This window comes from Myripristis murdjan, chromosome 15 (genome assembly GCF_902150065.1).
Source record: "Myripristis murdjan chromosome 15, fMyrMur1.1, whole genome shotgun sequence".
Lineage (NCBI taxonomy): Eukaryota > Metazoa > Chordata > Actinopteri > Holocentriformes > Holocentridae > Myripristis > Myripristis murdjan.
In genome coordinates this window covers 9,934,046-9,960,586 of record NC_043994.1, presented here as the reverse complement: position 1 = coordinate 9,960,586, position 26,541 = coordinate 9,934,046, and the positions used below count along the sequence as shown (strand labels likewise).

The 26,541-nt window shown below is 39.2% G+C and overlaps 2 protein-coding genes across 4 annotated transcripts; one reads left to right on the top strand and one right to left on the bottom strand.

Annotated features, from left to right (window-relative positions):
• The first annotated feature begins 2,145 nt into the window (after positions 1-2,145).
• On the top strand, positions 2,146-7,823 carry ciao2b (cytosolic iron-sulfur assembly component 2B). Its single transcript, XM_030070255.1, has 5 exons — positions 2,146-2,417; positions 3,803-3,882; positions 4,827-4,952; positions 6,835-6,880; positions 7,146-7,823. Exons 1-5 carry the CDS (start codon positions 2,291-2,293, stop codon positions 7,244-7,246), a joined length of 480 nt encoding a protein of 159 aa, XP_029926115.1. The 5' UTR covers positions 2,146-2,290; the 3' UTR covers positions 7,247-7,823.
• Positions 7,824-9,325: 1,502 nt separating this feature from the next.
• Positions 9,326-25,467, bottom strand: lnpk (lunapark, ER junction formation factor). 3 transcript variants are annotated; one of them, XM_030070252.1, is made up of 16 exons: positions 25,352-25,467; positions 22,969-23,059; positions 22,278-22,319; positions 21,934-21,984; positions 21,694-21,830; positions 20,979-21,037; positions 20,211-20,251; positions 19,719-19,802; positions 19,389-19,440; positions 18,997-19,113; positions 18,567-18,677; positions 18,279-18,384; positions 18,118-18,188; positions 17,844-18,014; positions 16,161-16,259; positions 9,326-14,451 (listed from the first exon to the last, which is right to left on the bottom strand). In XM_030070252.1, exons 2-16 carry the CDS (start codon positions 22,993-22,995, stop codon positions 14,261-14,263), a joined length of 1,359 nt encoding a protein of 452 aa, XP_029926112.1. In that variant the 5' UTR covers positions 22,996-23,059; positions 25,352-25,467; the 3' UTR covers positions 9,326-14,260. The 3 variants fall into 3 exon arrangements, with proteins under 3 accessions (XP_029926112.1, XP_029926111.1, XP_029926114.1); XM_030070251.1 differs by having other exon boundaries at positions 22,969-23,041; XM_030070254.1 differs by lacking the exon at positions 16,161-16,259 and having other exon boundaries at positions 22,969-23,041.
• Positions 25,468-26,541: the final 1,074 nt, after the last annotated feature.

The following is a 26,541-nucleotide window of genomic DNA, read 5'->3' as shown; positions in this document are numbered from 1 at the left end:
CTGTGTTTTCTGTGATGTTTTTATGCTGTGTTTTTTTTTTTCTGTCGTTGCTGTATTCTGTATTTATTTTTACTGTAAGGCGACCTTGAGTGCCATGAAAGGCGCCATAACTAATAAAATGTATAAATGTATTATTACAAACCCATATTTTCTTCACATGATGTGGCATAATATGGATGTAGTGTAATAACTATCAAACAGTAACAATCAGGTGATCACAGAACAAGTTGTGAGCCTTTAATTGTTGTTTGGGGAACTAGTTTTTGGTGGCCTACAGCATATCCACATATGTTTTATTTTTATTTGTGCATATAATTAAACAGAAAAAGAAGATGAACTTTGCATAAATGCACTGGTGATATGAAAAAATCCTGGGGTTTTGTGGGAGGAAAAAACAACTGAAAAACTTAAGCTGACAGTTATATATGTATGCCACAAATTCACAAACACACATAATGTATACAAACAAAAAACAAATACTTAAGTCTATCTAGACTTGGTTTCATGTGTCATATGGGTGGTGTCTTCCACCTGCTGGACAAAATGGGAATCACAGGCTGTTCAGCATTTGCTCTTTTGGACATCACCATCTTCCGTAACATTAAAGGAAGCCACAAAAAAATCCAGAACTAGTACTTCCGGTTTGGGCTTGTAGCCACCATAATAAAGGTAAGATAATCACTTTACGCCAGTTCATTATCTGTACATTCGTACGTCAAATGCAAAAACTGAGAACTTATTAATTAATTTTGATGCACAATAATGATGAAAAATAAAATGAGCTCCTTGTAGAGGTGTCAGCTCACTTTTTATTATCACTACAGAACATTTAGTGCATGTTTGATAACAAGTACAGTTTATAGAGAAGAAATACATTAGTACTACATTTTCAGGGACTGACAGCCTACATGCAGACATTATGATGGATGGATTGTTATTTTCATTTAACAAACAATAGACAAAAGGCATGCAGGAGAGTGAGCAGGTGGTGAGTGGGACACACCATCTGAAAGAGCTCTTTGTCACAATGCCCAAACCTAAATGAGCAAGAACGTGATGGCTGCACATGGCTTATGTGGAAACTGGTACTGTTGTAAAGGTTTTTGCAGAATAGACCCTTGGATCCCCTTTAAGGGGCAGATTTATGATGCAGCACATGGTGCTATGTACAAACAGAGTTGTGTGATTTTGTATTATGAGATAAGTGGATCCTCAACATCTTCATCTAAACCCTTTGCTTTAACTCCTGTTGCACTGATGTCTAGTGAAGAACTCATCCAAGATGTTGTTGAAGATCACCTGAAGCTCATTGACGAGTGAGGAGAGGGAGGGATTTGATGAAGATTTAAACTTCTGCATCACAACGGCTGCGGAGGTCATCTCATGTAGTGGGCATGTGATATCCACAGACAACAGCACATTATCAGTGATAAATATTATGAAATAGTCTGTAAGGCATGCAATGTAGGCTCCTTGGAAATGAAAGTAAAGCCATATTGGCCATAACAAAGTGGGTGTTTAACAGTTTGTTATAGATTACATTGATAATCGTGATAATTTTAACTCAGCTGATGTGGGTTACTTGAAAGTATGTTCCAGTATAAAGACACCTTTGAACAAACAAGGGCAAAAAGAGGAGGATAAAAAGAGTAAAACCCATCACAAATGCTGATATCACAGCTGAAATCATTTAACCCAGAGAAATTATTTTTGCACAAACTGTTGCTCTACAAATGTCACAGTTTCACAGTCTGCCTGATGTGGAAGACCTGCTGTGATGTTTCTTAAACCAAAATGCCTTTGTGGTGTTACAGTACATGTCTCTGTGAATGATGGGACATATATTTTGAACTTTACAGTGATACTACCAGGTAAACTCTGCTGTGTTGAATTTGTGTAGCCTATTGTCCAAACAAATTGGCAAATCTCTGCTTAAATGTTGAAACTTCAGCAAAATGATTAGAGTAAGAAAAACACTGAGTGCATTGTATAACTACACTTTAATACATTTATGATGATTTACTGACTGACTGTGTGACTGATTGTGCAAGATAAAGTTTTGTAGGCAACCTTTAAGTCAAGTTTTTGTAGATTCGGTGCTTTTAGAGCTTTTATTTTGAAAAGTCAAACGGATGTTATTGTTCTTCCGGCTGTCGACACAAACATTGCACTGCATGGCGCACTGAATGTCTGAACTGTCCGCCGGGTTACTACACCATCGCGCCGTGCATGCTGTAACACTTGAGTTAAAGTGAATTATTGATTAATCTGGATTAAAACAGCCTTTCACATGTCTGGGGGAACTAGTCTGGACAACGCTAACCCTCAGATTTTCGAGCGGTCCTCCGCCAGGCTGCTGGTCGCATCTGAGGAGGATGAGGACGTCCACGACCCCATCGACGACAGAGAGATTTTCGATATCCTTCTCAGTAGTGAGACACTCTGGTTTGAAACCCGCTGAATGGTGACATTTCATCACGAGATAAGCTCAATTTTCACTAATCCTCATGGCAGAGACTTTAGCAGTGCGTCTCTTTTCTTCAAGGCAGACTGCAGTTTAAAATGTGGCTGCACACCGCTTTGTTTACTCATGTTACTGATGATGAGACTTTAAAAAGGATGAAACCCTCTTGAATTTACTGTCATTTACTGTCACTGTACAAACACCGTTGATATTAGCTAGCTGTCGCGGACATGGCAGGAGACTCCGCACATTCAGCTAAGCAGTGCACGATGTTCAGTCAAGTTGGGCAACTCATTTCTCATTTCAGAAGAGTTTTTCAAAATACGTATTTAGTCCTGGGACAGAGTTACACCTGCTGCCCTTGTATTTCTTTACCATTACAGGCGGTTGCATCATTTCCCTCCTCTCAAAGTCTGCTCGCTAACTGTTTACGCGAAGTTAGCTAGCTTAGCTCTGCTATGTTTTATAAAGGAAACCCTGAGTCAATATCCTGTGTCGTTGTTATTCCCTTTATAACCAAAACATGATAACTGACTAAACTTAAATACTTTTCTCAAGGATTTCGACGACAAATTAATGATGGACGCCAGTGTTGTGCGGTGATGGTATGGTAGTTTTGGGTTTTAAAAATGACACAACAAAGTAGTGTCATATTGCAGGACTGGTAATAGTGATATTGAGAGATTGTAGCTACTTAAACTGACTAAGTAAATGGCCATAGTGCATGTTACTGGGTGAAATAACATGCTGTGTGACTGCCAGGCGTCTTGAGTGGCCTGGACAGCCATAGTGTTTATGATTAAGACTCAGAGCAGCATGTTAATCCAGTGTAGCTGTTACACAAAACCTGCTGATGTACTTTCATGTCAGCTCAAACCTCCACATCTAGCCAGGCTACTGTTGTTGTTTTTTTTTTTGTTTTTTTTTTTGTTTTTTTTTTTTTTGGCTGTTTTTCATCGAAATAATACAGTGAAGCACAGCCCATAATGTTGTCCTAAAGTCTTTTTAAGGGTTAAAGTTTTAAATGTGTAAGAGTATACAGAAAACACAGTCCTAGACAAGACACTACATTATAATTCAGAAGACAAAAAGAAACTTAGATAACAACAAGGAGTCTGACTGAAGACAATTAGAAGACAATGAAAAAAAAACTGTGCTTTGTTTTATCCCATCCTCTTATTAAAATCTGCCTAGCCAGCAGTACGGCAGTCTGGATCAACTCTGCATTTCCACATCCTTATACCATGAATGGGTCCCCTAACATGTTATGATCTGTGAGGGAACTCAAAGCATTTATGAGCTTATTTCCAAAAGCCTTGCCTCTTTAACAAGCATTACATCTGATCAAATCCATCAATGACCCTGAGCACCCTCTGTCCCTGGAGGAGCTGAACGTCGTGGAGCAAGTTCGAGTCAAGGTAAGTCTTTGTGAGGGTGTGTTTGTCCTGTTTTAGTGAGGAAAAAGACTAAACAGTTGAATTTGACCTCTATCATCTCTGTAACAGTTTGTCACCCATTAAGTTAGACACTTTAACAGTAGTATAACATTCACATAGACTAAATAGGCAATATAAACCTCATGAAAATAATGAATGACATGTTACATCATGTCTTTTTTAATCACAGTGTATTTCACAACATATATAATGTTGTCAGCACTTTGAATCCACAGATACTGAAGAAGCAGAGTGCTGAAAACATTTAATCTGTTGTGAAATAAATTGTAATGTGAAGAAATATCTAGGGCTGAAACAGTTAGTTGATTCATTGATTAGTTGGCAGTCAATTGTTTTTAGTTATGGATCAAGTGAAAACACTAAATATTTCCTAGTTATAACTTCATGAATTGTGAAGAAGTGCTTTTCTCCTGAAAATAATCGTTAGTTGCAGCCCTAAAAATCTCCTTGTTGCTGAGAGTGGTCCTTGACACACCAACAGCCTATCTATATTTCCCTGTACATTCTTGTCAGTACTATTCAGAGCAATAAGATTGTTGATTTTATTCATAACTAGGTATTGTGTATTCTTGTCTGGCTTATACATTATCTAGTGTGTGAGTCCTCACCCCTCATTCGGTCTTGCAGCTTGCATGTACTCTTTGACTTTGTTAGCTAATTCCTCTTATCATAATGCGCACACTTCCGGTGGCTGCAGTTTATTCATCTGGAAGTATTTGGAATTTGTGGCAGCTCATGCACTGAAGCTCATGTACAAAGCATTTTTGAACTTTTGAACTCTTAGGGTCATCGTGTTGTGTCCCGCTACAACATCCAGTTTGGCGAATTTTACAAAGGCAAGACACCATAGTAAGACTGTTTACTTGTGATGTTGAAAGGCCTCTCTCACTCTCTCTTTCTCTCAGGTGAATGATGCCGAGAGCACCGTGAATATAGAGTTCACGCCCACCATCCCTCACTGTAGCATGGCAACACTCATTGGCCTGTCGATCAAAGTCAAGCTGCTCCGTTCCCTGCCGGACAGGTTCAAAGTATGTGTCTGTCTCTGTGTGTGTGTGTGTGTGTGTGAGCTTTGGTGTAAAGGTTAAACAAGTGGGCTTGTAAATGTAAAGGTGAACAGTCTGAATTCCCAGGACAGAGAAGTGACAGCTGTCCCACTCCCATGGCAGCCAGTATAATTTGTGTTGCAGCATGTGGATTTTAGGATATTTGAATATTATTTACTCTGTATCTGAATGTACAGTACAGGCCAAAAGTTTGGACACACCTTCTCATTCAATGCGTTTTCTTTATTTTCATGACTATTTACATTGTAGATTCTCACTGAAGGCATCAGAACTATGAATGAACACATGTGGAGTTATGTACTTAACAAAAAAAGGTGAAATAACTGAAAACATGTTTTATATTCTAGTTTCTTCAAAATAGCCACCCTTTGCTCTGATTACTGCTTTGCACACTCTTGGCATTCTCTCGATGAGCTTCAAGAGGTAGTCACCTGAAATGGTTTTCACTTCACAGGTGTGCCTTATCAGGGTTAATTAGTGGAATTTCTTGCTTTATCAATGGGGTTGGGACCATCAGTTGTGTTGTGCAGAAGTCAGGTGACTACACAGCCAACAGCCCTGTTGGACAACTGTTAAAATTCATATTATGGCAAGAACCAATCAGCTAACTAAAGAAAAACGAGTGGCCATCATTACTTTAAGAAATTAATGTCAGTCAGTCCGGAAAATTGCAAAAACTTTAAATGTGTCCCCAAGTGGAGTCGCAAAAACCATCAAGCGCTACAACGAAACTGGCACACATGAGGACCGACCCAGGAAAGGAAGAGCAAGAGTCACCTCTGCTTCTGAGGACAAGTTCATCCGAGTCACCAGCCTCAGAAATCGCAACTTAACAGCAGCTCAGATCAGAGACCAGATAAATGCCACACAGAGTTCTAGCAGCAGACCCATCTCTAGAACAACTGTTAAGAGGAGACTGCACCAATCAGGCCTTCATGGTCAAATAGCTGCTAGGAAACCACTGCTAAGGAGAGGCAACAAGCAGAAGAGATTTGTTTGGGCCAAGAAACACAAGGAATGGACATTAGACCAGTGGAAATCTGTGCTTTGGTCTGATGAGTCCAAATTTGAGATCTTTGGTTCCAACCGCCGTGTCTTTGTGAGACGCAGAAAAGGTGAACGGATGGATTCCACATGCCTGGTTCCCACTGTGAAGCATGGAGGAGGAGGTGTGATGGTGTGGGGGTGTTTTGCTGGTGACACTGTTGGGGATTTATTCAAAATTGAAGGCACACTGAACCAGCATGGCTACCACAGCATCCTGCAGCGACATGCCATCCCATCCGGTTTGCGTTTAGTTGGACGATCATTTATTTTTCAACAGGGCAATGAGCCCAAACACACCTCCAGGCTGTGTAAGGGCTATTTGACCAAGAAGGAGAGTGATGGAGTGCTGCGGCAGATGACCTGGCCTCCACAGTCACCGGACCTGAACCCAATCGAGATGCTTTGGGGTGAGCTGGACCGCAGAGTGAAGGCAAAGGGGCCAACAAGTGCTAAACACCTCTGGGAACTCCTTCAAGACTGTTGGAAAACCATTTCAGGTGACTACCTCTTGAAGCTCATCGAGAGAATGCCAAGAGTGTGCAAAGCAGTAATCAGAGCAAAGGGTGGTTATTTTGAAGAAACTAGAATATAAATCATGTTTTCAGTTATTTCACCTTTTTTTGTTAAGTACATAACTCCACATGTGTTCATTCATAGTTTTGATTCCTTCAGTTAGAATCTACAATGTAAATAGTCATGAAAATAAAGAAAACACATTGAATGAGAAGGTGTGTCCAAACTTTTGGCCTGTACTGTATGTATCATTGTTGTATCATTGTGTTGTCCTGTCTTCCCTCAGATTGATGTCCACATCACTCCAGGGTCTCACGCCTCAGAGGATGCAGGTAAATCAAATAAAGACAAAGTAGATGTGATGAGACATTATGGAGATACATGTTTGATATAATATTTATTGCACCCATTTCTGGTCTGTTTTATCCTGATCCCACACTGTTTAGACCACCATAAATCGGTCATCTTGTCATAATCTAGACCATCCAAACCATGTGGGGGGCAGTCTTTCTTGATATGCAGTGAACAGTGAACAAATGATGCTAAATGACCTGATAATGTAATCATTTAATATAATTTATTTTGCTCTGTGCCCAGTGAACAAGCAGTTGGCAGATAAAGAGAGAGTGGCAGCAGCTCTGGAGAACAGTCAGCTACTGGAGGTGGTAAACCAATGCCTGACCGTCAGGAGCATCTGAGCAGCCAGTCAGCACTGAGTCTTCACGCTTCAGCCAATGATCTTGCTGCAGAACTCTTAACAGCCAATCATCTTCAACTCCTTCTGTTACAACAGAGATGTGTTTGCCAAGCTGACAGAGCAGCTAAACACTGACAAGTTACTCATTTTCAGCCAATCACAATTCTGGCAGGAAGCTGTGAACAGATGCTGTTTGGGCAAATTTTTGGGGCAGCCAAGCAGCCCTTGAATGCATTCCTATAAAAAAATAATATAATTTTACTGTTATCCCATTGACCAGTTTGGACAGCGAGATAAATTATCTGTGAATTTGGATCCTGAGTGTCAGATGTTAACAATTTTTCCAGAGCCTGAAAGAATATTTTCCTTTGGTTAAGTAATTAATAAATATGCCCAGAGAAAGAGAGGAATGATGGAAGTGTTCTAACCCAAAATCAATGCAATGCCACATATATTTATAATATTGACTCATTTTGAACTACTGCAGTAAGAATTGTGACCTGTATGTTTTAATGCTTTAATATAGTATTTCACTGAAAAATGCAAGGTAATGTAAACAATAAATAATTACATACACATTACGTGTTCATGTGTTTCCATTAACATTTCAGTGTTGTCCATAATTATAATTTTACAGACCAAATGACAGGAAAAAACGTACAAATATTTTAAGAAACTGATTTTTGCTATTGCAATGAAAAAGAGATGGAGAATCTGCAGGGCATAAAAGCTCATCACTTCAAAATACATCCACTCTGTATATTCACAACAGAGACTGATCAGTGGTCCGAATTCTCCAAACTAAAGCTCCTGAACAAGTAAGGAGAGACTGGCTGAAGTGTGAACCACCTGCTGTGGAAAAATGCACTCTACAGAGGTTGTAATCAAATATAACCTGTAGAATAAAAGGACTGAAGAAACAAGCAGCCATGAAAGGAAAAAGAAGAAATTTTATTGAAGATCAGAGTCTAAGAACAGAATTTTCCTCCTGTCCAAGTGTGTGTGTGTGTGTGTGTGTATGTCCTCTTGCGTCAGAACAGGCCACAGAACCAAGACATCCACCTCTTCTCTTTTGGCTCTGTTACCATGGCAGCAGCCTGTCAAAATAAAAGGTCAGACTTTATTTTTGTGACTGTTTGACGGATCTGCAAAAAAAGGCACACAAACTTCACAGGCTCCCCTATAGCTGTCTAATGAAACTTAAGGAGATTTCGAAACAAACCTCCAAAATATCCTCAGTTCATTGCTGTTTTAGAGATCTCTATCTGGGTGGTGTGTAGATTCAGATGTGGTAAAGGTATAATTTTATAATGAACTGTTCTACTTTCTCGATAGAAGAGTGCCCAACAGTAAAGCACTGAACATTTTAGATGTGTCTCTAAGGTGGTGCTGTACACCATGTTTTGCTTTAACTCAGGTAGTCCATGTTCATTTTCACAGAAAATATCATCGCAAATATTTGTAACACCACTTCTCCACCCACTGGTGTGTGGAATTAACATTGAAGCCGTCTGGTTTCATGACTAATTTAACAGGACATCCCAATAGTTAGTTGGGTTAGTTAAACATTATATTTTTCCGGTGAATGTTTCAAATCAATAAGCAATGCAAAAACAAATTGGCAGACTTTGAGCAAACCTCTGTCTGCCATTTTTTCAACAGGTTGCATAAAGGTGTTACTCAGTAAAAACTAACACTGAGAGCAATAACATTAAGTGTTTTAGCATTAAAATGCCCAGTTGAATGCTTTCAAAAAGGTCACATGATGTCCCTTACTCTATTTCTGTGCCAATACTATTTATTAAGGCACAGCATGTTGATAATAGACCTTTATCAGGCATTAAAAGAACAATAAGCACAACATTTTTATAACAAAGGGCAAGGCCAGAATCAGCCCATCACCTTGCAGGTCATTTGTAGAAATGGGATACAGCAGAGCAGATAAGATAAATATCAGGCATAATATAATAGAAAAATAGAAAATCATACAGTTACAACTTGGAACCTGGAGTACCGCTTGACAGGAAAATGACTTGAGATACAAAACCGACACCCACAGCATTCATGACACAACAGAACATCAGCTTGCTTCTTTTGCTGTTGAAAACTTTATTAGGTGTGCCATACAAACTCATGACAACCAGCATTGGCAGACAAGTATAGACTAATACCTAATAAATTCAGCAGAGCAAAGAAATCAAGCTACCAATAAAAAAATAAAGAGGCAGCACATGTGGCAGTGTGAGACAATCTGCAGAGACTCTGGTGAGGTTCAAGCATGAAGGTGACAGCTTCACATTTTGAACATTCACCCCGTTTTTTCATCACTCCTGGGCTTAATGGGGGTTGGGGGGCTTCACTTTTTGTCCTCCAGCGATCTGATCATTCATACTGGTAAACACAGGTTCAAGAGCGATCCTGCAGCTAGCAAGCACTGTGTGTGATCAACATTTTAACAAAACTTTCCAGTGAGGAAAAATAAATGGGCAAAATTTATGACGTTAAGTGATACCTTTAACCTGTGGGCAAGTGGTGGAGTCTTTGTATTTAACCTAAATAAAAATCAAACTTTACCATGTGCCTCTTCTTTCATAGTTTCCAGAATGCTTTAATGTAATGAAGGGTAATCGACAACTTATTAGATGTAAATTCAGGAGCTTACTGGGCACAGCATTGATTCCAGTCTCTTCATGCCACCAAGTTGAGATGTTAACATTTTAATGACTTGAGAGCAGTGGTGGCCAAACATGGCAAGGTAAATACAACTGATGTGTCAGTCCATCTACAAGAGATGGGCAATTATTATTTATTATAAATTCCTCAATCTGATGTCACTGCCTTGCTCTTTTCACACTGTGATCACATGAATAACAGCAGCCAAGGCACACAGGAAAACAGCAACAGAACAAGTACCTACTGTACCTGCACACATGAAGAAATTAATACATTAAAATGTCTAAAATCATACTAATATGTAATGCCTCAAAATGCTAATGAGGTTCTAGGAAACCCAGCTACAATAGCAAAACTGCCAAGGTCATGGTGTCCATCACCTTTTTTGACTGATCTTCCCAGCGATATGTATCTGACCATGCGGCACACAGAAACCAAACCATATGTTTAAATAGCTGCAGCTGTACCTTGGCAATTTCAGAATACCTGTCTAAATGTTTAAAATCAAGCAGCATGGCAACATTTTAACAACAATTTAAAATGCAGGCTAGCCAAATAAATACAAACCCAAACTCAGTGCAAATGAAGTCAGGAAGTACAGATTAAACTTCAGTAAACTTGGCAATTAACATTCCTATCTGGGACTGGGATTGGCAATAATCAGATGAGGAGATAACATTGGCGGTTTGAGCTCTCATCTGTTCTCACTCTTCACCCGGCATTTGTCACATTGTGATGAGAAAGTTTCCTCTGCATGCTACAAGTCAGTGCCTATTGGTTTCAACGAAAGATGTTTATAAAGCCAAGACAACAATTTTATACCATTTCATTTTTTCCCATACTGTGACAAAAACATGGTTAAGAAAACGAACAGATCAAGAACCCACTTTAAACTCTGATTGTCATGACCGAATGAGTCAAGTGCTCCTTCTGTCCAGTCAGACAAAGGGGAGAGCAGGGACAAAAGTAACAGTGTGTGGCAATAAAATACTTTTTCCTATTCATCAGCAATTTAACATGTAGTGTAAATCTGTACTGAAGATGAAAGTGATACCATACCTACAAGAGATGCAGAGTAATGATAAACAAATAAGTGCACCTCTGTGTTCAGATCACTAACGGACACATTGCCATGTTACTGTCCAACAGCCAATTTGAGCTGATTCACTGTCAGTGGTTTTCATAGTGGTGGGCAAGCATATAATATGGCTGCACAATACTGATAATCAATAGTGGCATATATTTCAATACAGAATATTGTCTGTTTTTTTTTTGTTTTTTGTTTTTTTTTATTTAATATTTCAGATGTTTCAGCCAATTGTTTATAGGCCAGAAATTGGGCTTATAAGCTCCCATGTGTAAGAGGCCATTTTGAACAACCACTATTCTGATGTTGACAGAGCTGCCAACTTTCCACTCTAACAAAGTATAACTGATGGCAAATGTGGTCATCATGCACCAGTAAATAGACTTCCAGCAGCTGGTTCCTTGATTTCTCAGGTTACTTTTTATCCTGCTCCCCCCTATTGATGACTTCTCTTGATCATGGCTAAGTCTTGGTCTATACACCCATCTGTTCCTCGATTTTGGTCTATATCTACATTAATTCTGCTCTAGGCAGATTGGAGTGCAACTAGAAAGGAGGAAAGTTACTGTGTTTACATGCACACAGTATTTTGGATAACAGCTCACATCCCAGCTACAGCACTGTCTGGGGTTAAGCTCTTTATATGCAACCATATAATCAACCTCTGAATAATGTACATATAAATAAACAAAACAACTGGAAAGCAGGACTTGCTTCCATTGTGGAGCCTATTCCAGCAAAACATGGGCGCCTTATTGATTCCCTTTTTTTCTGCTCCCTCTTTAATGGAACAAAATGTGCAACCTTTGCCCCACTAGGAAGTGGGAACTTGTACGTCATACAGCGGTTAGATATAGAGTGCCATATCTCAAAATCTATTTAGTGGATTGCAGACCCCATTACTTTGTCTCTGATACCACCAGCAGGCCATCTACATTTGAAATAGACACTTTTTAATTCAGTATTTAATTGTTTAACTCTCCATATTCAGTTCTCGCCAGCAAAAGGAGCACTTTCACTGTTAAAGCTCTGCAGGACAGCGAAAATGGCAACGCAAAAAGAAGACCGAAAACAAAATGGAATTGTGGCTAGATTCCATGAAAAAATTGGCTGACCTGCTTTGTCGTTATGTGCTACAGCTTTAAGGCTCATTTATGGTGGCGTCACTACACCTTGCATTCACTCTCACAGCAGACCGTGGGGGTATGGAGAGCAAAGCAATTAAATATTCAATTTAAAATTGCACATTTTGTTTGACACAAAAAGGGGGAAAAAACAGTAATTTGATAACCGACTGATAACAGGAATCCATACGACAAACATGTTTCGGTAAGGTTGGTTCTGGAGAACGGACAAGTTCTGTCTCAAGAGCATGAGATTAAGATTAACATAAAAATATCTCATGCTTTCCCAGGCAATATAGTCTCCTGAAAAATTACACTCCCATACAATTTAACTGCAATCTAAACTACTTTAAGAGGGACAAGTATTTTGTTGCAGATTATGTTTGTATCTGATGTATCACTAATGCTTTTCTAATCAACCTATCTGGTTCCTATAGAGCGAAACTGCATTCTCATATGAGACACACCGGGCTTTCTGGCTTTTACAGCGTGTCAGTGCCACGTGGTCAGGGTTAGGCACCAAAAACGATGTGGTTGATGTAACATAACTTTAGTTAAAATCAAACACTGTTACCATTACAAACATTTTTGTGATATGTGACAAACAAACATACTCCTCGACAAAACACATTTCCCTAAAAATGTAACTGAGAATGCAGTTTTGTTGAACGGGAATGTAATTTTTAAGGAGACAGGGTTGTCTCAGGGATCCAAATGCTAAATTTTGTGAGTCTAAAAACTGTGCCTCATGCCCCAACCCAGTCTCATTTGCATGGCCCATCAGAAACAAACTAGTGACCCATTTTGGGTCCATAACCACAGTTTGAGAAAGACTGTCCAATATAACAATATACATGTTTACATACTGTAGTTATTAGGGCTGTACTCACAATTTCCAGAGTTGACTTTCAATGTGACGAATCGACTCATCGTCCTTGTCTCTTACTAGAAGACAACTAGAAAAACTGCGTCCCCCTGTGGAGGTATGTGACTAATGATTCCACTTGTTGACTTTCAGGAGGCAGCCCTAGTATTTATACAGTTGTAACACCGTCTACTGTTATACCTGTGACATACCAGACCAAGTAAAACTTAACATCAAAACAAAAAGGAGGCTGAGTGAGGGAAATTTGCATAAAACAACTGTTCATTATAAGGCTTGGTTTGTCATTTGTTCTTGGCTGTGGCTCAAAACAAACTCTGTGAACCAAAGAATACATATCTAAAATCATAAGCAGAGTTAAATAACATTAACAATCCCTACAGTACCCAACTTCTTAAATACTAAAAGTTAAAATCATACACTATTAACATGTCAGTACTAAATCCACATATCGGGCATTATCAGCAGCCAACTGTTCTGTCCAGAATCAGAAGCTTATAATTAAAACTGCAATCAACAATTTGTGACCTTCCCTGTCAATCAATTAATCAATAAGACAGTTAAGGTGATGACACCCTGGCAACATTCTGAGGCAACATAGATGAAGTCCAGTTTTACCAATAAGCAATACAATCCTTTTTTCTATTTAATGATCAATTAATTAAACCCATTATCTCAAGATCAAACAAATTAGGGTAAAATTATACTGTATTAGACAAAAGGCCTTAAATATTTAAAAGCCTCAGCTTTATGAACCTATAAACTCATTAGATCTTTGCCTGAATTCAGTTGACACTATCCTCCTGTTCCTTTCTAAATGTTGCGAGAACAGTGCACCCACGTCAGGGGCCTGGCAGCTCATCGGCTAAGAGTGCATATCGCTTGTTAAGGCAGGTTCCTGGGTTCGAATCTGACCTCTCTCTGAACTGTGACTAAAAAAGAAATATCAAAAAATTATCTTTTAAAAAAAAAAAAACAAAAAAAAAAAACAGTGCACCCACCAAGTAAAAACTCCATTGCAACTAAGTCCACAGTAAGAAGACAATTAACTGAAAACATTGTGATGTTATGGAGATGGGCAGTCAAACAAAACACTGAAATACAGGGAAGAAAAGTATCTGAAAAATAATGTTGGTCACAACAGTTGTCGTCTTAATCATCTTAATTGCCTTAAAATGTGGCCTGTTTATCATGACCAATACCAAACTTTGTTCTTGAACTGACTGATCAGATGTCTCTGGTTCTCCTCTAGTCACTCTGCAACTGTGATGGCTGACATTCTGTGCCAGAAGGGGCGCTGTGACTCTGCTCTGACCCCTCTTCCAACTTCTCCTCTTCCTCCTCATGGACCAGTTCTTCAACCTCCCGCTGCTGCACCTCCTCTGACTGGCTCTCCACTTCTTTACCTGGCCCATCGTCTTCCCCAATCTCTTTTTCATCTGAAGAGAAGACACATGTATTTAACCAGGGCATACAGGAAAGATGCGAAAGACAAGACATATTAAAATGGAGAAAAAAACAGTGTGTGGGAGGAGGGTGTCAGGCAAGAAAGAGAAAGAGACAGAGTGAGATCACCAATGATAATGTGAATAGTTACCAACTGGCAGTACAACAAATATGATTGCCTTTTGCGAGTTAAAATCAATGAGAAATTCGTTTAAATCAGCAGCATTCTCTTTTGTTAGGGTTAATGTCAGGTAAAGCAGTGATTAAGACTTGACTGAACAACAGCACTGGATGGGCTGCTGTAACTACAGATGCACCAATCAGTGCTGGAGCTGATCTGGATGAACTTCAGGTTTTTGATCAACATCCAGTCCACTTAAATGTTCACTCAATCCCCCTGTCAGGATCATTTTGCAATCTGAGGTAAAAAAGTGAGCTGGAGACAAGCTTCATCCATCACTTAAACCAGTCCGGCCCTCTGCTGGAAAGCAGCTGGTGGCAGTGATGTCTGAAGGCATGAATTACTTTAAACTGGAGAGTTAAAGCATTTAAACAGCTACTTGTAGGCTAGTGTTTCATATGTTTGGAGGGGTGACAGCAGCCGATGTACTAATAAGACAATTATTATTGAAGAAAACACCATCTGGTGTTGAAAAATATAATATAATTAGCCACTGCCTTTAATTTCACTAAATCTGTTTCGAAGCCAAAATAAAACTGTATCATCCCTTATCTCCCCCATGCCCCCTCTACTTTAATTATGTTCAAATGTTCTGAACAACAACCAGACCCAGACTATATATTTCACAAAACAACTTTCAGCATCAAAATCAGCTCCAGCTCCACTGGGGTCACATCATTAACAGACACACAATCTATTACATTTTTAGAAAAAAAAAAACAAAACAAACAAAAAAAACATTATTATTTATAGAGATTAGTACACATCACTGTGGATAATAAAATAAAATCACATTCATAAATTAAAGCACCAGAAATCCCACACTGAAAGTGTCATGCCATCACAGGCCAAATTGTGTACAAAATATTATTGATTAATACTTGTTTTTTCCGAGATGTAATTTGATCACACAAGATCTGATCCCTTATTGATTTCACCCTTAAATTTTAAATATTAGTAATGACATTCTGTCAGTTTAAGAGAGGAGACTAAAACATGGACTGCGGAAAAAGGGATGTAACGTAGAATTAGGAGGGTGGTATTAATATTTTGTACACTAATAAGTTAGACCAGGGTCAAATAATTGTTTTTATTTGTTCTGAAATTCATGCAGCACCACACCAGTGGCACTGAAATGCATGAGGATAATATTTTTTAGCTGTCAATCACAGCATTCAACACATACACAAAAAACAAAAAACGTTAAAAAAACAAAAAAAACAAAAAAACGATTTAAAATACTGGGATTTTCTAAACTTTGCAGGGTGCACTTTAATGCCCTTAGTGGGATTAAAAATATATAATTGCAAACACTATTTGACCCAGATCTGGTGTAGATACAATTGAAACACATTGTTTAGTGTGATTAGGGGGCAGCTATTTGAACTATGCATTGGGCTGCTATCTATAATGTTATTGATTCTACAGCAAAAAATACACATATGGGGGATAATTAAATCTGTCAAATCAATTCAAATTAAACCAAATGAGACAATGCAGGGAGAGGAGGGCTTGGGGAACCTGAGTTCTGCAGAGGGTGTTTCTGAGGGCTCTTTGGATTCTGCTGGGTCTGGAAACTGGAGAAACTGTGGACTGAACTCCACGGAGCCGGAGCCTTGGCTAGAGGCAGAATCATACTGTTAAACCCACTTGTCATGGTTATGCTACGGTAATGCTCTGATGCCCTACAGAGGAAATATGCAGCAGAAAGAATGTTTTGATTGTTTGAATGGTTGAGTGATTGAACGGGCCCATAGCACCACAGCTGCTGAAAAGCGTGCAAATGAGAACGGTACAAATTACATCTGCTGGGACTGCAGTATTTCAACCCGTGAGAAGACAAGGTACATTCCAATTCAGTTTGTTAATATTCAATGCAAAGTCATTATCATACATAAATGCCCTCTTGGAGATGCATATAGGATTCAGTTGTGCTACATTAAAAATGTTTTCCCTTGTTTTCCTCAAGGACATTTTTGTGGCACACACTGCTACTGGAGGGAGGATTAAAATTTGACTTTTCTCAAAAGACTTCTCTAAGGACTAATGTTTATTCAAATTTTGCAGACAGTGCCACGCTTTTTTGTTGAATGCTCCATTGCTAATTGCTTGTTACATGCCTCCTGAAATCTCGAAAACCCCATCCTTACACATGATTCTTTTCCCTGCAACAGTTTTAAATGTCTTACATTTACTAGTTGAATTGTGAGGTGCTTCACTGCATTGCATTTTGAAAATAAAAATACAATGCAACTGAACAAGCAATTAATCTACACCTAAAAAGAACCAAGTCTGCAATGGAATTCAACTTTCTGAAAATACTGACATGCAACAAAAGTCCTACCAACCAGCATGATTCCTAACTGCACCCAGAAGACAAAATCTTCTAGGAAAAACAGTTTTTGGAAGGACTCTGGATAGACTAGAGCTCTTCTTTCATGTACTCATGCTAACAGATTAAACTGCTAGTTCTAATGTTCATGGGCTGGCCTCAATCTCATGTCAGTGATACTGTGAGTACAAGTGTTTCTTACAATTGAAAAAAAAAACAAAAAACACATTGACCAATTGAAAAGAGGGTGGTGCTTTTTGAACATGATGGTGTTTCACCTCTGCTGGCTCCTAAGGCCGCCACTCACTCACAAAAGGATGAAGGCGCTGGCATCATTAAAGATGGGAAATGAATCACACACAAACAAATGGATAAGAAGTCAAATGGAGCACTGTACTAAGAAGCATTTAACACAAGTGGTTAGGATGTAGAGTAAGTTACATAGAGACACACAGAACACTGTGTGTGTGTGTGTGTGTGTGTGTGTGTGTGTGTGTGTGTGTGGGTGTGGGTGTGTGTAAGCCTCTCTCAGAGGTGCAGGTCTCAAGTCATGTTTTGTGACCACTTTTTGGTAACCAGATCAGATCCAACTCATCTTATTTTTTTTGGTCTTATCTTGATGTTTCTTTATCACGTTTTAGATTCCTGCCTCAGACAAATGCAGTCAATTTCAGATTCATGTGAAACTCATTAGATGGACTCACTCCACTTCCTTCTTCAGCTTCATTCACAATTTTAGCATTGGATTAGCTCACTTGCTCTTGACGTGGACACAACACCTCTGACTTGATTTGTTCCTGTCTTGGTTTGTCCTGCTTGAACTGCAGCCTGTGTGTGTGTGCATATTTGTATTCCTGTGTGTTTTTCAGTACCTCCAGAGGGGGGTGCACTGCCCTCTGAGTCTCTGTTGGAACGTGGTGACGGTCTCGGTGATGGTGAGTCTGATCGCAGCCTCCTCTCATAGCTAAATTCTGGGAGCCTGGGGGCCTGAGGACGTATCTTCCTGGCCGGGTTCAGGAAGTAGCAATAAGCACAACGGAAAGCTGGGGACAGGAAGACAGAGTGAGAAAAAGAGAAATGGAGTGACCGTAATACTTCTCAGTACATACTCTATGTACTAGTATGTTAATGTAGCTAGGTTCTTACCTAGATATTCAAATTCTTCTTTCAGAGCCATGCCATTATGTGAAAAACACTGCTGGCAGATCAGTGCATATCTAGAAAGAACATAGGAAAAACCCTTAGATGAACAGGCAGTAAAAATAAAACCTTGCATTTAAAAAAGGGCCATTCCACCACTTCTTTACCTGTTCTGCGGTCCATCCCCAACCAGGTATTCTATGACCCGGTCCACAGCTCCTCTTTCTCTGGGCAAAATGGGCCTTGCTAAAGGAGGGCCTGGAGGGTGCATGCCTAGAAAAACAGTCCAAATACAGTGTCCATTTTATATCTATATATGTATAGATAGATAGATAGATAGATAGATAGATAGATAGATAGATAGATATAGATATATATGCCATTATACACATACAACAGAGGAACGTCTGTTTCTTATTCAAGCACACATGAAAACATTTGCACTATGAACATACCTACACCTGGTATAGGAGAGCAGGGAGTTCTGGGTACTGCGCCCTGCTGGACAGAGGCAGACAGACCAGATCTCTCTGGTGGTCCTCCTGGAGCTGACAGAGGGACAGCACCTGGAGGGAGAACAACAGGGACATAAAAAGATTGAGAGGTTTAACTGTACATGCCACAGATAAGGAAATGAAAGAAAGAAATGAATGAAAGAAAGACTGAACATGTGAGTATCTGTACATTATACCCAATTCAGCTCCAGTTCAATACTGGGATTTAAATTAACCTGTTAGTTAGTTAATGATTTACTTAGTTAGTTAAAGAATTCTCTAAGATTAACAAACTCATGTTACCCTGTAGCTGTAGGTTAAAGCTGTTATGTTTTTCCGTGCTGTGAAAATTTGCCATGCTGTATGTCTGTATCTGTTCGTGTGCTCTTACCCACAGGTGTGGCCCCTGCCTCCACTAGGGGTCGTGCTCCAGGTGGGGGAGTCATTGCCACCTGAGATGGGGTGCCCATGGGCATGGGTCTCATTGCCACCCCCCTCTGCCGAATCTCTGGGAGGCAAAGAGGACGGGAGATTAATAATTCTGTAAGGCAAGTTTAAGTTTGATTTTTGCTTTCAACAAATATGAATACACACCATCTCCCAATCATCCCTTCTGTCCTTGTTGTAACTGTGAGTCCTATTACTACTGTTATTGCCCATGGAAATCAAAACACAACACATTTTTACCCTGACCATGACTCTTAGCTGACCCCACCACACACCTCAACTTACATTACACCTGAGTAATGTTTTTTCTACTGTGTATTGACGTGTGTGTTGTACCTTGTCCTGGCCTGGGAGTCATCTGGGGACGCACTGGGGTCGACTCCAGTTCCTACATAACAGCAACAAATAACACAACAGCAGGTGGGCAAAGAATTTAACTAATCAGTCATCATTTTGAGGGCTAATAGTGTTGCAGATATGTAGTTAGTTGGTAAATACATGAAAGTGGTGAATGAGAATTGAAAATTACCAACTACTGCGGCCAATATACAACACCAAAAAGGTATATAATAACACATTAAAACTTCAAACATGACTCCATATTGTGATTGTATTATAACTGAAAAATTGCTAGTCATGGTAGAACATACAAAGAGCCATACTCACAGCTTTCCTCTTTGCCTCTGGATCAAAGCGTTCCAGGATGAGTTTGGCAGTCTTATATGTCTCTGTCTCCATCACCTCATCCAGCTGGAGACAAAGCAGCACAACTTAAGTTCCATTTTGCAGATTGAAATTTGGTTCCTTGATTAAAACAATATGGAGAATTATTACAAAGCCAAAGTCATCCATCTAGCATTCAGCAAACCTTGCACATTGAGTACACACTCTATAGGAGTACAACAGAAGATATTTATTTTCTATGCTTACACAGACATAAACTGCTAGTGAAAGTAACTGACAAATTAAAATTATTTACAAAGAATGTGCATTTTACATTTGGGAGAAAAATTGATTTAACAAGGAAGAATGATGAAAAAAACAAGTGTCACTTACATTTAGTATCACATTAAATGCAACACCTAAATGTTCCTGTAAACAAGTCAGTAAGAGAAATTCACAACCATAATAAATAAACATGAGAGTTTGGACACTTACAATCTTTCTTTTGGCAACTTTCAAATCCTCTAGTTTATCACCTAAAAGAAAAGAGAAGACAACTTAAAGTTCACTTCAGCTTAATTTAGTTTTAGTTCTTTTCTATTCTGTCAATTCAACTGAATCCTATGTAACTGTTTGTCCCTAAATAAGATTTCACAGTTTCTCACATCCTGCAAAAAGAGCTGTGAACTGGAATATTTAATAAGGAATTTTGTTGAATTTATTGTTTTAACCTATAAAACAAATCTGAGGTCACGTCATGACCTTTGACTTAAAACACAAAAGTAGTTACAGCTTTCTGCCTTGTAAGTCAAAACACATAAATTCAGTTTTATATATTTCTATTCGGTTGGGATGCCAATTATGGTGGTGATGAGACCTTGTTTCATTTTCCCTCTGTCTTTTTCAACCAGACAACGCCTGCTAATCAACCAAACAGCTATGATGTCGCTGTGACATGGTGACCACAACTTAAGACTTGTTCGTAACAATGTAGCCTCATAACAAATGTAAAAGACAAAAACAGGTTAACTGTATAATAGCTCTCTTAAGGTGCCCACTGACTTCCAGCCAAGGAAGTCCTGACAATAACCTGCCAGCTCTCTGCCCACTCCCACCTATGTAACTCTAATGTGGAGAGTTGATAAAAGTGAAACGGGAATTGAGCTAATAAAATAATTTGCATGAATGAATGCAGCCAAAATGCTGTCAGTTGGTAAGTGATGAAACTGCCTTGAGACAAAAAAGAAAGCCTGTTAGACTCACTGTTTCTTTCAGTGCGTTTGGAGAACAGGAAAATCAACAGCTTCCTGGTGAACCACACCCTGGTGGAGAAAACAAAAAAGATGACAATGAAAACAGTTACAACATCTACCTTTTTGTGTACTGCCCATTAGTTGTGAGTAATATTGTCTATCTATCTGCCTGTGATGAACATAACTAATGAGCAACTATACTGGTTTGTAACATCAGTCTGTGTTAACATTACAATAAGCCTTACCCAATCAAATTAGCATGATAGCTTCCATGGCATGTAACATAATATAAATAGGCAATAGTAAATAACAACAGCGAATACCAGACCCTTTCATAATGAACATGACATAATCATCATTCACTCAAATGTGTGGAGAGTGGGTTTTGCATTGGTGAGTATACTATATATATACTATATATATCTGTAGAGTCATCTTCCTATGGTTATTAAGATTAGTGTCATATGGCCGCATGAATGATAAAACTGAATAAAACTGTAAATCCGCATCCATCCTGATGACCACAGCTTCAGCTTAGGATGCTTCAGCTGCCTCTCCAGAAATTTTAAATACCATGAGCTGAAGCATATATTGCTCACAAGGGACAGAATATCACAATTACTGTTTTAAGTAGACATATTAGCCTGCTGTGTGCTGGATAAAGACATACACATCTCTGCACTTTCATAGTTAATTCAGAGAGAAAGAAAAATGTAGACACTCACAGCACAGGGAATATGAAGAACGGTAGGGACATGAATAGTCTCTGGCTCCATTGTTCAGGTAGGTAGAGATAGTAGACAGTCAGACAGGTCAGCAGGTATATGACTGACGAGTAGAGAAGCAACCGGCCGACCCACAGCTATGGAAACACACACATGAGTATTGGTGAGGAAAAAAACTATGATTCAGAATGTGACTGTATGTACTGAATAAGCGTCATATGCATTGTTTTTATGCTGTACCTTTAGCATTCGCTGGTTTTTCGCTCTAAATTCCTCCAGCTCTTTGATTTCCTACAAAGGAAACAAGGAGATTTAATGACCGTGTAACTGCATTTCATCTTGCACAATATCCCATCTAGTGTCCCGTTCCTGAAGAACATGCAATTACTTGCTGAATAATATTAAATGTTTTCATATGGCTGTTGTTCACCTGTCTTGTTCAGCACGTTGAGGTGAGCATTGTGGTGAGGGTTCAGGAGTTCATGGCATGACATCACAAGTAATACAGTAATACAAATGTGTGGAAATATGTGTGTGTGTGTGTGTGTGTGTGTGTGTGTGTGTGTGTGTGTGTGTGTTTATACCTTGTCCAGTTTCTCTAACTGCTCAACTGTGGTTGGCTTTGCCTGGATAAAAAGGAGTGGCGAGACAGAGGGATTTATGTTTAATCTCATGTTCATCAGATCAATGTGCACCAGGCTCCTCGCTATCACTCACAGCAAACACACTCAGAGCTGATTGGTTTATCAGAAAAACAACAGTATTCTTTCAGATGCAGCCTTAATGAATGACTTATAAAAAATGAGCCAGTGGAGTTGTAATATTACACAATTTCTTAAACAAAACCAAAGCCAAAGGTTATATTGTGCACTTAGACAGGCCAGGATTTTAAAAGGAAGACCAGACAGTCGATCATATGAGAGATAAGAGATAAGGGTTTAATATGAAATACACATATCACTACATGTCTTCATTTGTGTGTGTCCCTGTCATTCTAGTTCTGCCTCATTCTCTACATGAAAAGCTCAATGAATCCAAAGAACAAGGGTCAATCTGCCTCTCTATCTACCTCTGTGACTTCTGCAGTATGTCTTAAAATAGTATTTGAATGTGTTCCAGCTAGCCTGTGGGGTCCAATGTCTTGCCTGCTATCATGCTGTTTTCTCTTGCCATTACTCTGCTCACATAAGAACAGAGTTATCAGATAGAAACCAATTTTGACAACATAATCGACCTCACAGTTTCTGTCTCTCTTCCATTTTGACACGCCCTTACCTTCCACCGGGATATGACAGCCCCCATATCTGCAAGTCACTGGTGTCGCCTCCTCTCTGTTCCCTTTGGTTCACTGTGGCACAGAAAGTCTCTGTTTAACAAAACACACAGGCCCCACCATCATCCCCACAGAATGTGTTTGTCATGCATATAATCCTACAACACAGAATGTATACAGATTACATAATCCTTGCTGTTACAGTTACACAGTTAGCACATGCATATAAGCCTCGCTGCTACATTTGCACAACACTTACATCACAGGATTGAGCATACCTATAGATTTCCTTAACACAATGGTGACTGTTGTTATTGTGGATTTACCAGCCAACAGAGTGCTTATGGCTGTTTGTAAAACCACAGGGAATAAAACAGTAGCAGGGCTATGATGAATACCAAAAGTAATATTTCAAGTAACTCTTTTGCTGCATATTGTGTGCAATGTTACGTGTAGTTCACATAGAAACAGTTTTGATAAAGAGGCTGTACTTCAAGGCATAAAAAAAGTGATTGGCACACGACTATCTTGAATGTGCTTGGTTTCAATAAATTTAGAGCCTTGCCAATACTGTGGATTTATGAGCCAGATTCTGATGTCGATATTCACAAGTAAAAAAAAAAATCTGCTCACGATATACTGATACAAGATTCACTGGGAATTTAATAATTACAAATAACTGTACATAACAGACAGAAAAGGGATCAAATACTCATTTCTAAATAACCCCAAGCATCTTCTGTCGCATTACCTTCTGTAAAAAGCTTTTGTAGTGGCACATATCAAACAACATATATTCCAGTACCAATGTATGCAAGGTAACAAATAGTCTTGGCCTCCTACACAGCACAAGGATAAGCTATCAGAATTAACATTCCTTCCACAGGAAAAAAAAAAAAAAAACAGAACCCTCATGTAGTTTGCAAACTGAAGTATTCAATAATGTTGACATTTCTTCAAAATGCATGCGCTTAACCTCTCTTTTTCTGAATTTGCATGGAGACCTTCAATTCAAATGAAAATCCAACACTTTGGGTGAGGTATGAGGCACCTTGCAGAACCAGAACTTTTGCACTGGTAAATCACATATATGGGATCCACCAAGCAGCATATATTTAAATAAAATTTCAATTTAAAAAAAAAAAAAAAAACTGATCGGCATTGCTGCTATTGCTGTTATTACTGTCTACTGTCACAGCAGTGTCTTTTAGTGAAGAATGACAGTAAGAACTTGAATCAGAAAAGTTCTTTGCAGTATGTGTGTTTGCTGATGAGCAAGGCGACGCTACAACAGGCATATTCAGCATGGAGTTTGATCAGATGTCCCCTCCCAGAAGGAAAAGGAGATAGAGGCCACACAAACCTTTTAAACACCACCTGGTATTTTAAAAGATGCTGTGCCATTAAAATCAGCAAGCCAACAACTTTTGTAACATAGATATACATGCTGGTAAATTAGCTGGTAAACAGGTGGTGGTGTGTAGACACAGTGTGCAGCATTACACTGTAACAGGAGATGAGCATGCAGTGAATTAACTAGGGACGCATAATAATATCAGCATGTCACCAGTATCGGCCGATATTGGCTTTAAAATGAAATATCGGCATTGGCCTGAAATGAAAATTTCTGACTATATGACATGCCAATATGTGAAACAGGTCAAATTTGCCCTGGCTGTGGCTGTTTTTAGGACTGTCTCAAGGAGAGCATCATCCAAGCCTATTTTAGAAGGGGAGAAAATACATAAAAACAAATATAGTATGTTTTCCATAACCTAAGTTGAAGTAGTTTTTCCTATTTTGCCCAGTGAATGTGTACATTTTGAGAAGCATTGTATTTTATGTCTGCATCTACCAGTGGGCCTTCGCAATAAGAGCAGGCATGATAAAATATTAATTCCACTGCAGAAAAGACTTGATGTTCTCTGCAGATAGGTGGACAAAAAAATATGTGCATATACTGGCATCGCCATCAGCAATCGGCCAAAACAGATTGAAAATATCGGCGTATTGGGTATCGGCGAAAATCCAATATCGTGCATCCCTTGATGTAACATTAATAGCTAATCTAACGGCGTTAGCTAGCTAGCTGCTCCATCAAAACGTATCAAAACGAGACAAGTGAGCCTTCAAAAACAACAGGCTTCATTTGCAGTTACCACACAGATATGCCATTAGTTACCAAAGCATTACCGGTTGTAACAGCGCTGGTGTGAAGTCAACAAAACAAACCCCTTGGTGAAATCAGCACGTTATGAATTACGATAAATCAATTGACTGGTAGCCGTTACCAACGTCGACAACAGACATTTGTTTAACCGTCCGCTGACTGAAAATAGGCCACCGCAGCGTTTCATTTTCCCTTTTCCACATGCATAAACTCACATTATTTCGTGTTTCTGCCACTCTTGCCGGTCACTCGGTCATGAAGGTACAGAAAGAAACAGGCAGCGCTTCAGTTTGTGCACAGTAACCTGAGCTGACATCTGTCCATAGTGCTCATCAACGGCCAAGTGCGCCTCTGCCGCGGTTTGATGACGCTCCCAAGCCGCCCAGAATCCTTTGCGTTGTAGTCTTTTTTCTCCTCACCTTTATTCACTCATGTTTGACACCTTCAGGAAACCCGGGGGGAACACTGAATATAAAAAATGGTTTATCAAACTTACATTCACATTTTCAGAATTAGAGAAAATGCATGTTTGCAATAGATAATATAAATATAAAATAATATCATATATAATAAAAATATCCTAATCTGATATTCATATGATTTTCACAAGTTGGACGAACTCTGAACTGGCACTAGCACCAGCCCTGAATTCGTACTAGGTTCTTGTTGTTGGAAAGGGAGTAATAGACAGAGAGAAACTGAGAGAAACAGAGAGACAGTGCAGTCGTGTGAGTAACTATATTGTGTGTGAGGTTGCCTTATGGTATTAACTCACTTGAACTCGAAACCATAAAAAAGACAAGAAAATAAAAAAAAAAATAAGAGCCTGAAATTTTGTTCCTACCACCTGGAGCTATGTCGTGCGATTATTCCAGGTTGGTGCATCAACAAGATAATGCTCCATGCTCTGCAGAGGAGTGTGCAGAGTGAGAGGTTGGGAGAGAAATGGAAATGGTAAAAGAAATCCAAAGACAGAGACAAGAACTACAGCATGAAACAGAGGAGGAGATAAACAGCTGTCACCTTCCTCCGCTGCAGCAGGAAAGGGTTACTGCTCATTCTTACACATAATTCTCCTGGGCATTATTTCTTCTGTCTACCATGTATCACAGTGTGCACACCAACCTGGGCTGTGTGTACTGCTCTCTATAAAAGCAATTTGAACATTGTCTTAGAAGATTGGGAGCCTATATCAGCTTCTACACTGCATTTTGCTGAGGCTGGTTTTGCAAGAGGCCTGATGTGGTGTTTTACAACACGAATGCATAACGCTGTGCAGCACAAGAGAGGAAAGGCAGCGAAAGCTTTTAGAGTTTGTGCATTGTGTGTGCGCAGCATGAAAAAACAAAAAGCAAGTCAATAGATGCTTACATGCACGCATGCATCAATACATGCATGTGCACAT